We start from the raw sequence: 13,546 nt of genomic DNA on the forward strand, positions 1-13,546 counted from the left end.
ATAGAATGGATCTATGGGCGATTTACAGTAGTTCAGCAAGAGTTCTGGACATCTAATGATCTAGAGACAGCAACAGTAATAAAGAGGTGATAAAATATATTTCATTGTCCTTTGCCAAAAAAGAAGAGTGGCCCCTGCCTACCTTGAGATCCCACCATACCAACTCAACTACAACAGAAACAATAGCACAGATAGAGAAGGTATATTTTTTAATACTGATTTGAAGTCAGTTCGGAGTATAAATGTGTCACAGGGTTAAAGACACTTCAGCAGATTTTAAGTGAGGTGGTTGTGGGTTGTGCACGTAACAGTTTTCTTTTCAGCTAACTTAGCAACAGGAAACTGTGGTCGCCAGTCCTGCAGCAAACTTTCCTCATGCCTTGGTATTATTCCTAACCACATACCAGAAAAGACAAGATTTAAAAGGAGTAGTGGGAAATAAACGGGACAAAGAGGGAGAGGTGGCAAACGATTGGCACACGCCCATTTCCCTCTGCCAAAAACTAAAGAGAAGAGCAGGTATATCTTGGGCAGAACTTGGAAAAGTTAGTCTTCAAAATACAAACGCCAGAGCAGGGGTAGGCAACCGTTTTGAGCCGGGGGCCGGGTTGCTGTCCCTCAGACAACTGGGTGGCCGAAGCCAAAAAATAAATAATTAAATAATTTTTTAAAAAATTTAAATACATAAATAAACCAGGACAAATGTAGGACAACATTTTCAAATGGTGGACACTTTTTTTAAAAAAGTGGAGGACAAGCAAAAAAATTTGCTGATTTTTTAAAAAATGTTAATATAAATGCATGTTTCTGAGGCGTCTATAGACAATTGCCCCCCCTTGCCCCTGCGCGTGAGAGGCCAAAGGCCCCAGTGGCAATCGGTGGCAGGACCAGGCTGGGGCCGGTCTCAAGGCCTCGCCGGGCTGCATCCGGCCCACGGGCCGCAGGTTGCCTACCCCTGCACCAGAGTCCGCCAGTCTGCATAGCCAGTCGCCATGCTAGCTGGGGAATTCTGGGAGCGGTGACCAAAAAGTAACTTCCAAGCTGTGGTGTTGGCACATATAATTATAATTGTACTACCTATTTTGCAATGCTAGTTACAGTCGCCCCCAGGTTTTCACGGGGGATCAATTCTGGACACACACACCCCAGCAAAAAACGACAAACTGCAAGTATTCAAGCCCCATTGGTTGACTCCTAATCAGGTTGTCTAGCTTCTTGGTCTAGCATATGCTGCTGAGTCACTATAAATCAAGGAGAAAGACAGAACAACTCCATCCGTAAATGGCAGCACCCGGCCGTGAGTCAACCGGCCCAGATTATATTCCTGTGACTGAAAGGTCACTCAACGAAAAGCAAATTAATAAAACCCGAAGACTGGTTTCCTCGTAACAAAGCAAAAATGAAAATTAAGGTTTTGACATATCACATGCCTTTACAGTTAAGAAATTAACACAGAAAGCTAAACGAAAGAACACAAAGAAGAACTCACCACTCCGTCTGAAGCAGGCATCTCAGTTAGGTCCCTTGCAAATCCCACCTCTTCTTCCGTTTTCATTTCTACAGTGTCTGCAGGGACAGAAAGGGTCATATGGCTTTTGATAAATTTCCGTCCTTGCATCAGCAGCACAACTGATGTATCTCAGGTCACAGGAACAGGTTTCCTTTTCACCAATTCCACAAGCTCTTCCCATCCATCTCTAATCCTCTCCAACCCAACACCAGCTCCCCCCCCCCACATCTGTCTTCCACTCCACACAGCTGGATTCAATCCACTTTGTGCGGCTGGTTCACTTTATGACATTTCTTAAACAGTTTGCTTTCTGGACTTTACTTAGTGAGAAGAAGCTACGAGAAGAAGAAGAGAATTTTTGTCCCTTAAAATTAAGAGGGCTGAAGAAATGTGACATGATGGTTAAAGCCTTCTTTTACAATCGGCAGTGTCTGCTTTATCTCTTTCTTGAAAGTTTCTTCTCATTACTACAGCAGGTACTGGAGCATTTCCAACATTTCCTCAGTGCTATTCAAAATGGTGGTCCATGGACCACTCCTGGTACACAAGCCATCGGCTGCCAGTCCCTGGAGCTTCCAGGGAAGAATGAAACAGTTGCAGTCAATGGGCATATATACATATGGTGCCAGTAAGGAGAAAAATATAGCCACCATTTGGAGAAAAAGTAGACGGCTGCTATTTTTTCCCCTTCCACAATGAGAGTATGTCACAAAATAGGAGGTATGAGGAACTATGGACAGAGAGAACCTAGAGGAATTTGGCCACTGGGAAGAATTCTGATGCCTCTAGCACAAACAGTGACAAAGAGAACACATAGAAGAAGAAAAGGGGGAGGGAATCACTTTGGTCACAAAAGGTCCAGAACCTGTTGAACAATTTTCAGCAGACCCTCCAAAAATGACAACACTCCCTTCCTTTGTAAAGGAGATGATAAAAATGAACCAGGAAATGATCTCAGCTCAACTCTGAAACATCACACCCCAGGAAAGAAGAGCTTACCATAAAATTCATATTGTTCCATAAGGCATTTGCATTGACTAGTTTGTTTTATTTTTAGTGCCACTATATCAGTGAGTTTTATCAACATGTTAAGTCCCCGTTTGGCAATAGATTCAGTGGGTCTACTCTAGCTGGGACTAACCAACCAGATTCAGCTCAAAGGATTTAAGCAACTACATAAACACAGCCATGCTCTCTCATCTGACAAGACAAGGAAACTGATGTACCGTTAACTACTTCATAAGTTGGTGACAATGCTATACATTCTCTAAAGAGACATGACAAATGACAAAGAGCAAAGCAAGTTAAGAGCCACTTTATTCTGCCAACTGAATTTAGAGGTGAATTTCTTTTCTGGAGTGTATCACTTGAGACTGAAGGTGTTTGCAGGGAATTCTGTGTTTGAACACACCAGAAGTGTCATTAAAAAATTGATGTATAAGAGAGAAAGATTCAGCCTAGATTTACTCAGGCTTGTAAATGACCACTCACAAGGGAAGGGACATATCTCAGTGCGGGAGGACATGTGTTGCATGCAAGATCAAATATGAAGTATCTCTGCAAAGCAGTTTGTGAAGAACTGGTTGCCCTCCAGATGTTAGAACTCCAACTTCCACCATCCAACACCATATAAAGGCCCAAAGGTTCCTTGCTCTCTGACTTAAAAGAAGATCAGAGGGGCAGGGCTACAAAGACCACGGAGCACTATTACCTGCCAACAGTGGAATAGTTAGATGACTGGTCTTAGTACAGTGGTACTGTTCAAATTCAACCTTTAGGAAAGAGCACTGGCCCAACAAAAGAGGGGGAGAAAGTTTGCATGTACGTCTTGATCCATCACCAGTAACTCCATCAGTTGATGGGAAAGATCAGACAGTGTAGACAATGCTGAGCTAGATGGACAGGGACAGTCTCATCCTTTAATGTGACAGTAACCACCAAAGCAAGAAGGCAAGTTTCTAACTTTTCTGAGATTTGTGTATGTCATAAAAACGGGTTCTCACTTTCTCAGACTGATGATGCACTATATGTTACACATTAGCACATGTTATGAGGGCTAGTAAATGTGCAAAGTTAAGTACAAGGCTTTGGGGCCATCCCTGCTCAAAAAGAAGGGCAGACACACAACTGTTCTCACAGGTTTTCAAAGCAACAAACTACTGACAGACAAGCCAAAACCAAGATGAGTGATCTAGGAAGCAGGGTCAGTAGCCAAAATCTGATGCTGGATTTTAAAAAGTATGTAAATGCAAACACTTCTATGCCTGGATTGTGGTGGGTTTTGTGTTCTTTCAAGTCATTTCCAACTTATGGAAACCCTAAGGCAAACCTATCACGGGGTTTTCTGAGGCTGAGAGTGTCTGACTCACCCAAGGATGTCATCCAGTGGACTTCCATGGTTGAGTGGGGATTTTGAACTCTAGTCTCCAAAATTGCAATCCAATGCTCAAATGCTATACCACACAGGCACAGAAGTACAATCTGAAAATCTATCAGGGAGTAACATTTTCCCCCCACCATTTTTGTGGGGGCGATGGGGAGGGCAAGGAGCAAGAAAGAAGCAATTTTGATGATACAGCACAAAATGTTGACAACTTAGGAACAGCAGCAACCATCTTTAGAGGGAAAAACTAGAGGATGAGGGTTATGATGGAGTGAGGATTACAAAACCTTTCTCCTCCTCCAGAGCAAAGGAACTGCCAGAAGAGGATTTTGTGTTTGTTTTTGCGGAATAGCGGTTGCTTCTCTGCAGAAGCAAAAGGGAGAAGGGGAACACACCAAGCATGTCTTGGCAAGCAAGGACAAGCTCAGCTCTAGTTCAGAACAAACAGTGAAGGCATGCTTGGCAAGAGGGGCTGGCCACAAAACAAGAGTGGGGGGAGGCTGGAACTTTACCAGTTTCTGCAACAGAGAGAGGTGGGCGGAAAAAAGAGAAACATTTCAACATTTTGTTTCTTGAGAATGTTTAGAGCTATTTATTTAAAATAAGGAAGTATTAGGAAGTATCTACAATTTGCAGAAAATATTGTTCACACAGCAAGCTTAGAGTCAGTGGCAGAAAGAGTGAAGATCGGAGGAAGGAACATTAATAATCTAAAATACTCAGACGACCAATACTACTAGCCAAAACCAACAAGGGGGCAGTTACTTTCGCTACTATGGCCAATTTCTTTCGCTACTATGGCCAAACTGCTGTAGCCTCTCCACTACTCTTCTGCTCCAATCAGCATGACATGACAGGGAAGAGCCAGAAGGTGTTTTGGGAGAGAAGACAGAACCTACAGAAAAGGGATGGAGGGCCATGGATCCTGTCTTTCCAGTATACCAAACCTGCTCCGAGGGACCTGTTCTCCAGATAAACCAAATGTCACAACACAAAACAGCAGTTGAACAATGGAAGTAAATAATGTTGTGCTATAAGCCCCAAATGGGCTAAAACAGGAAGGGAGTGGGAAACAATAAATTAACCTGCACCTCACTTATAGCAGTTGTAATTTAGGAAGCACACAAAATGTATAACAAGAAAGAGAATTAAAGGGGAGATATCACGTCAGCCCTTCCTTGCCCCAATGTCCCATCATGTTATCTATCTGTTGGATAAAGTGAGAAAACTAAAGGAAGAACTTGGTTTGGCAGGTACATCCCCAGACATTATATCTGCTGGCCATATTAGTGTTAACCATTTCTAACCAGCACTGAAGAGCCCAAACAACTCCACTCTTCCACTTGACAAAGTTCTCTCCTGCATGATCTTCTGGCGACTGTCCCTATTTTTTATAGGTGAATAGAGATAATCCTGGAACTGCTTTACAACCATGGCTCTCAACATCTACCCCTCAAGATGTTTTGCACCTCGCTTCCCAGACTTTCTGGTCACTGGCCATGCTGGCTGTGAGTTGAAGACTAAAACTCTTAAGAACCAATGTTCTCATGACCCTTCTTTGTTCCCCATCTCCAGGTTCTCCCATTATTGGTAACTCCCACGCTCCTTCAGATCCTACCTTTTAGCTGGAGAGAAGACCTGTTGGTAGGGAAGGGGAACACGTATCCACCCCACTACGTCATCCCATTCCTGTTTGTTTCTCAAGCTGCCCTGAAGCCAGTAAAGAACTGTACTGTGTCTAAGTAAGAACGCTTCCACATACGCCAGTCCTAGGATCAAATTCACAGCAGGTGCATAGCAGGAAGCTAAGGCTAATTATAGTCTTCCAATGCCAGCCCCTCGCCTGCGCCTTCAGCATGCCTTCCTTCACTCTCCGACCAACAGGAGAAACCTACTCTGTGATTAAGCTTTTTGGAGGCTGATGAGCTTTGTTTGTTCAGCTTCCAATTCAATCTACCTGATGGAGAGAAATTCCCACTTCCAGGGCTCTCCAGAGCTCCGAAAATCAATGCAAAAGCCAGCCCTCCTTACTTCACCCTGCACTTTAATCTCATCACTCTGATTCAAATCAAAACTGTACACCTATGCCATCCTAAATCAAAGATCCTGGGGGACAGAAAGCAGGGATGGCACTGGATAGGAATAAAGGCAGCAGTCAGTGAGATCTGGAAGGAGGAGGAGGAGTTTCCATGCAACAACACTCTCCAAGTCTCCTCTTACAGCCACTCCCATGCCATTGAAATATCAAACTACCATATGGCACAAAAATAAAATGGAGCTTATTAAGTGCTGATTCACGCCAAGCGGGTGTCTAACAGCAACAGGCAGCAGCAAATGGATTTTGCAGGCTCAGGGAAACTCTTTCAGATCTACTTCTTCCCAAACTAAAGGTTGCCACTTGTACTCATGGCCAGAACATACCAGCAGCTACTCAAATCTCTACCTCTCTTTGCTATTCAGATTGAGAGTGGTGTGTGAGGGTCTTTGTTTTATGCACTCATACAAAAGAAACCACTGTTTCAATCTGTTGTGCTTTCTTACACTTTTATCTTGTGTTTGATTTGGTTGTAGTAATTTGCTGCAAACCAAATTTGAGGAGAGGACAGCATGCAACACCTGCACTTGCTCAGGGCAAAGAGCATAAAGGCGACAGAGAAAGAAAGGAGAGAGAGAAATCAGCTGTTTACATTTTAACAGCTGTCTGAGCAGGTGGGGCCATAAAAGCTGGATTAAAACTATCATTAAGTGTTGCTAAAGATTCCGCCTCTAGGATTTCAGCTGAGATTGGCAAAAGACCTCCCTCCCTCCCTTTTTACCTTAAGAAAAACCCCAACACATTCTACAAACTCCTGTTCCAGGAGAAATGAAATGGTTTAATAAGGCGTCTAACCGGTCCATCCTGAAGCCGTCAAGTCTCCTCCTGTCAAACTGTACATCAGCCAAAACCCATCTCCTGCCCTTTGTTTTGTCAAGTTGGAAATCCAAGCTAATTCTTAAATGTGCTGGAAAGGAGAGGTGATCATCCTGGCTAATGATTCAGTAATGTAAAAAAGGGGACAGCAGGTGGAAATGTGTACCCCTTTCTGTCACTGGAAGGTACATTTGGAAGCAGAGTAGATTAGACAAATGCTTTGCAAACTTTAGCACATGACATGTAGGAGACACTTTCACACACTGCCGTGTTGTCTTCTCCAGTTTTAAGCTTGCTGAGATGAGAGGCATCACTTAACTCTATGGGTCCACCTGCGTACCTGATCTAGGAGGAAAACCACAACCAAAGCACTATTTTGCTGTCTATTTTATTCACAGCCTCTGTTATTGAAGTATACTGTTTAATACTATTGTGTGTATATGTGCCTCCAAGTGGCCAGTTGACTTATGACGACCTCATGAATTTCACAGTGTTTTCTTAGATAAGGAATATTCAGAGGTGGTTTTGTTCACTCCTTTGAAATACCGTTATCATCATCTTATTTTAACAGCCATTGACACAGATAATGAATGTAAGAAAAGGAGAGGAGGGGAAAAAAAGAAAGAAGCAAACGTCTGTCTCTTTAGAAATTTTAGTTTGGCAGCTACAAATCCCAAACCCTCTCAGCCAGCCCTGCCATGTTCACTGGGAAATTCTGGGAACTGTAGTCAATTAAAAAAAATTAAACTAGTTTCTCCAAATTAAGAATTAATTTCCTTCTCACAACCCTTCCTTCCCAAATGCATCTTTTTAACAATCAGATCCCTCCCCAATTTCGATTGCTGATCCCATTTGTCAAAGCACACCATCAAATCCCTACCAAAGCCCTCAGATAGAAAGGGCTGTTTGGTTTTGCTTACCTGGAACAAGTGAAGTTCTTGCTGATCCTAGGTTTTCATCCCTCCTCGCCAATCCATCTGGTTGCAAATTTAAATCTGCTTCTCCAGTAGGGAAAGGGCCAAGATCTGCTGCATGCTGGTCCTCATATTTTGATTCCATTAAGGGAGATACTTCCATGGGATTTCCAGCCAGGGACATCAAATGACCATGTGGCTCTCCCACCAGTGTAGCTTCATTGGTGTTTTTTGTTATCTTATCAGCATTACCCACCAAGACACTACCATTTTCCAGAATAGGACTGTGCATCCCCACTTTCTCTGGAAGCTCAACAGCACAACAGGGAGAAGGCGGCAAAAGCTGCTGCTGTGGATCAGCTTGGCTTTCTTCCTCCTTGTCCTTGTCGGGATGAACCAGGACTTCCAGGGAAGCTGCTTTAGCCACGGGGCTAGCATCACCCTTATCAGCCAAAAAGAACATTTCTGAACCAGAGTCACAGTCACATGGGGGCTCTTCAGCAATTGGCTGAAGCAATGTTCTTGAAGGCACATTTTCCACCTCCTCCCCTTCCTGGGGAAGACTGACTCCTGTGGGTAGCTCACAGGGGGTGAGCAGCGGGGCTTCCATTAAGCCAGAAACTCCACTGGGTGCAGAAATCACACATGGAGCTGAACCAAAATCAACTTCACTGTTTATCACAGCATCAGCACAGAGGGCCTTCCCATCCCACAGAGGAGCATCATCTGACAGCACAAGCTTTGGCAGATGATCCCCACCTTCTATGACTTTCACATTCTCACCAGCTACTGGGCTGGAAGTTTCTCCCTTTAAGCGATCTTCAGCATTCCTTTCATTTACCTGGAGTTCCTCGCCCTCAGCCCAAGCTGGAGACTGTACAACAGCTGCTCCTGCCAGGACTTCTGATGAAGAAGCCACCTCTTTGCCAAGTAGCTCCTGCCCACTTTTAGACAACTGGGGGAATGAGCTCTTCTCACCCAAGTTTTGCTGCTGATCGACCAAGGAATGCTTCTCTGTTGTTAGGCCAAGGCACACAGGGCTTCCCTGCTCAGCAACCGCAGTCAGTCCGGTTGCTGCCACCTCCTCCGATGCTGCTGTTGCTGCTGCAACTTCCTGGTTTTGTTTGGATTCATTATTATGAACAGCAGAGGGTGTGCCCATTAAATTATCCTGCATACACTCCATGCCCTTGCCACGAGAAGGCAGGGCAAGGTCCTCAAGGTGCAGGGGTGCTTTCTGACCGATAGGGGCTGCTCTGGCATTCTCCTCCTGAGCAAGGGTCAGCCAGGCTTCCTGGATAATATCTTCAACCAGCAAGGCAGAAGCCACAGCGATGAATTCCTGAGCACTTTTACTAAACCGGTCCGGCTCACAATCGCTTCCTGCCATCTCTGCTTGTTTGCCGAGAGTCTCCTCTCCGACAGCGGATGGCACTGCAGGGCTGAGAAAGTGTACAGGCAGTTCAGAGGCACCAGCAGAATCGGTGTGCAAGGCAGAGCCACTGCACAGTTCGTCTGTGCTGACTTTCCGTTTATGAATGTGGCATAGAGCGACAGCAAGACTCTGATCAAGACTGGTAGAATCGGCACTTCCTTTACAGCTGCTGGTTTCAGTTCCTGACAGCTCCTGCTCAAAGTTTTTTTGTTCCCCAGGCACTTCAGCTGCAATCTGTGTTATATTGTTGTTGGCATGGAAGTTGATGGGCTCCATGCCCATTGCACTGAGTTTATCAGTGTCCACACTGGGATCAGGAGTCTCTTGCACTCTGTCACTCAAACCCAAAGCACCAATCCCAGCATCTACATGTCCATCTTTCAGTTCTTCTCCATTATTGTTCACTTCTACAGCAGGGTCATGCTTTGTTGTAATCTCCAAAATTCCTACCATGCTTACTGCTAGTGACTCTGTTCTAGGGCTTAGAGCTGAATTTTGCTCCTCATTCGCCAGGCACTCACAATCCTCAGGACATTCTGGGAGATCATGCTTTTTGTTGTTGCTGGGAGCCTGTGATCCTGTCTGTTCACTACTTCTACTCTCAACAGGATTGACATCTGCATTAAGAGCCCCAAGCCCATTACCTTGTAGAGACATCACTTCTCCAGGCAGGCCAACATCACCACTTCGGTAGGCAGCAATGGCACTCCTTTCTCCATGGAAAGCCGCAGAAGGATCTGCCGTGGATACACCACATGACATCCCTTCCATGGCTGTGGGTCCAAAGGGCTCACTTTCACTCTCCTCTTTCTCCATACACTGCTGGGCTGTCATGACAACATCTACGGCTCCTGTGCAACTCTTGCATTCTCCTTGCCCCATCACTACAATGCCTTCTTTGCAGGAAGCTGGTTGCTTGGTGTCTCTTTCAACTGCTCTTGATACGGCAGTGTCCGCTTCCTGGTGGAAATGACTTCTTTCAGACAGGTTGCCTTGCCCTGAAGCAACGCAGGGGGATGTCATCACAGCTTCCTTGTTTGTACATCCACAGGAGGGGAGGTCTCCAGTCCCATGAAGGCCATTAACTGGGCTCAGCCACTCGTCACGTTCCTCTGCTAATGCCTCAGAATCTACGGCAGAAGTCAACTCCTCCTCTTCCTCTTTCTGTAGCCTGGCAATTGCATTTTTACTTCTACAGGAAGACTTTGGGTTTTCTACATCCTCCAGCTCCAACGAATCTTTGGGCGTGTTTAAGAACTCTTTCACTTGCTGGCAGGTACTCTCTTCAAAGCAAGGAGGGACCAAAATATGGATTGCCTCTAGATCCAGTGGATCAGAAGTATCTCCCTGGTTTTCTTCTGTCATTATTTCATTCAGATCACACACTGGTGCAGCTGCGTGGCCCATCACTTCAGTGCTTGTACTACAGTCCTCGCAGGTCTGTGTAGGGTGTGAGTGTTCGCTTGAATTCTGGAAGGCAGGGGGAGAAGAAAGAGGGGAAGAAGATTAAATAAAATGCTATTTTCTGGTTGTCACACTCTGAAAGCACACATACTAGTTTGTGAGCCTCATAAAAACTTTACTATAGTGCTCCTAATAATTTTTCAGAAAAGCTGCACAACAATTATCCTTAGGAAGGAGTGAGACCAAGGGTTACATGTTCTAGTAACTGTGGTGTTATCTTATTGGTTTTCTTGCTTTCTACCCCACCCCAGTTTATCAACTAGATTTGCTTGAGAGCCAATTTTGGAGCATGGGGAGAAACTCTAGCCCTTGTAACCTGAAGGAGGGAGAGAGGGAGGGAGTCCCACTTCCAAAGCCAACACCCTTCTTCTGGACCACACCAGACTTCTCCAGGGAACAGAATAACCTCAAGAGTTACCAAGTTTTCCTTTACAGCAAAAAGTTTTGCACCCTGACTTGAGTCACCTTTCGCTTACTCTGCAAGGACCTGATTGCAAGAACCTTTGTTGCTCTTTGCTCATGACATGTTCATCGTTCAGAGTGTTCATGTCAGTCTCAGTAACTGCTTCTGCAACTGCAGGCTAGCCCATTCTTTTTAATAATGGTATCTCCCCTGCTCCCTGACCCAGTAAATGAAAAAAAGCAGTCGTATGCTGCATGCAAAACTATGTTTACTTCTTGCTTTGGAAAAAGAAACAAAATACCAGGTGAACTTTGCAAAAAAATAACTCAAAGCTCTCCATCACGAAAAACCAGAATTACATATGAACTGTGTTTTGTTGTTGTGTGCCTTCAAGTCGTTTCAGATTTATGGCAAGCTTAAGGTGAACACATCATGGGTTTTTCTTGGCAAGATTTGTTCAGAGGAGGTTTGCCATTGCCTTTCCTTGAATCTGAGAGCATATAACTTGTCCAAGGTCACCCAGTGGATTTCCTGGTCCCCAGAGTCATAGTCCAACGCTTAAGCCACTACACTATGCTGGTTCATGAACTGTGTAGATAAGAGCACTTTACGCAACATGTAGAAATAAGATACACACATATTCTAGCCAAAGGTAACGAAAAAGACAACTGGGGAAGATGTGGCCATCCAGATTGTGCTGGAGAACAACTCACATCAGCCCTAGCCAGCATAGTCAATTGTGAGAGATCATGGGGATTGCAGTTTGATAATACCCAGAGGACCCCATGTTCTCTCAATCCTGCTATTTAAAAAGTATGGACCATCAAGAGGGGATTTGAGATTTATAGATATATGAAATATACTGAAAAGAGAATTTCCCTTCAATAACTCTAGAAGACAAGGTAATGATACTAATGGGCAGGACATGCAGGACAGACCAAACATACATGCCTTTTCCTACATATAATACAATTACATGTTGAGTCTCCTTAATTTGGTATTCCAAAACCCAAAATAGTCCAAAAACCAATTTTTTTAAAAATATTGTATAAAATTACCTTCAGGATATGTGTACATGGTATATATGACACATACATGAATTTTGTGGCTAGACTTGGGTCCCATCTCCAAGAGATCTCACTATGGATATGGAAATACAGGTATTTCAAAATCCAAAATAATCCAGAGTCCAAAACATTGCTGACCTCAAGCATTTCGTATAAGGGATACTCAACCTGTACTGAATTTGCAGACACTGCAATAGCCACTGGCTATTTTAAAAAGGGGCAAATTTTATATATATTATAATTTTGTAAATGATATTAATATCCAACCTTTGCTTCAAGGAACTCAAAATAGCTTACATGGCTCTCCTCCTCTCCACTTTACCCTCAAAACAACACTGTTAAGCAGGTCAGGGTGACACTGTGACCAGCCCAACTTAATGGCTCAAAAAGGATCTAAACCTGGCTCACCCAACCCCAGGCTTGAAATATGTTTTTGGTTTTCATACCAGAATCTCTTAGCAAGCATATCTAGTTGCCAAGTCGGCTGGAGGGAAATGGGAACTGTAGTCTAAAAAGGAAATTTTTCAAGATGGGCTCTAATTGCTTTAAATGCTCACACTGGAAGCAAAAAAGGTCCACAGCCATGAAAGCTAAATGGCATCTTGGTCTTCAGAGGCAGCCTGACAAAATAAACACACATACACACAATAGGATTCTTGCCTTCCAGCCCTGGTTTTGGAACTCCCAAAGGCATCTGGGAAGGTACTGTCCAGAAGAGGATATTGGACTGGACCCTTGATCAGATCTTGCAAGAGTCTTCTTACCAAGGAAGACCTTGCATCTGAGGAAGCAGACCAAGGCTGCAGAAATAATGTGGTTTGACACTGCTTTAACTGCCATGGCTCAATGCTATGGAATCCTGTGATCTATAGTTTGTTATGGCACCAGAGCTCTCTGACAGAGAAGGTGAAAGGCTTCACAAAACTACAGTTCCCAGAACTGCATAGCACTGATCTAGGGAAATTAAATTGGTATCAAACTGCATTACTCCTGCATTGCAGATGCAGCCCAAGTGTACGAAAGCTTATGTTACAATGTCTTTTACTCTGTTAAAGGTGCGACGAGATCCTTTTGAGTATAGAAAGTCTTGTCATAATACACATTCTGGAGCCAGCGTGACATAGTGGTTAGAGCGTTGGACTACCACTCGGAAGACCAGGATTCAATTCTCAGTTCGGCTATGAAATCCATTAGGTGACTATGGGCAAGTCACATGCTCTCAGCCTCGGGGAAGGAAAAGCAACCCCCCCCCCCCGAACAAATCTGGCCAAAAAAATGTCATGATAGGTTCACCATGGGGTTGTTGTAAGTCAGAAATGACTTGAAGCCAACAATGCATCTATCTACTTATCTCTCTGCTTCCATGACTTCATCACACACATTGCCCTACACATATTTCAAGTCTACTTTTACAGATTTCAGGGCTAGAAATTAGTCTTATAAACAACATGGATATACA

At 44.1% G+C, this 13,546-nt stretch overlaps 1 protein-coding gene across 2 annotated transcripts in view; it reads right to left on the minus strand.

Annotated features, from left to right (window-relative positions):
- Window positions 1-13,546, minus strand: part of LOC149307423 (A-kinase anchor protein 13-like) — a 183,596-nt gene that overhangs the window by 82,874 nt on the left and 87,176 nt on the right. For both annotated transcript variants that reach the window (XM_089539140.1, XM_089539139.1), the window contains 2 exons: window positions 7,725-10,623; window positions 1,490-1,566 (listed from right to left, as the gene is read on the minus strand). In XM_089539140.1, the coding sequence (XP_089395266.1) occupies window positions 1,490-1,566; window positions 7,725-10,623 (2,976 nt within the window). The remainder of the gene's footprint in view (window positions 1-1,489; window positions 1,567-7,724; window positions 10,624-13,546) is intronic.

The sequence above is a fragment of the Sceloporus occidentalis genome, unplaced genomic scaffold (genome assembly GCF_023333645.1).
Source record: "Sceloporus occidentalis isolate IW3139 unplaced genomic scaffold, rSceOcc1.0.p SCAF_9, whole genome shotgun sequence".
In the NCBI taxonomy this organism is placed as follows: domain Eukaryota; kingdom Metazoa; phylum Chordata; class Lepidosauria; order Squamata; family Phrynosomatidae; genus Sceloporus; species Sceloporus occidentalis.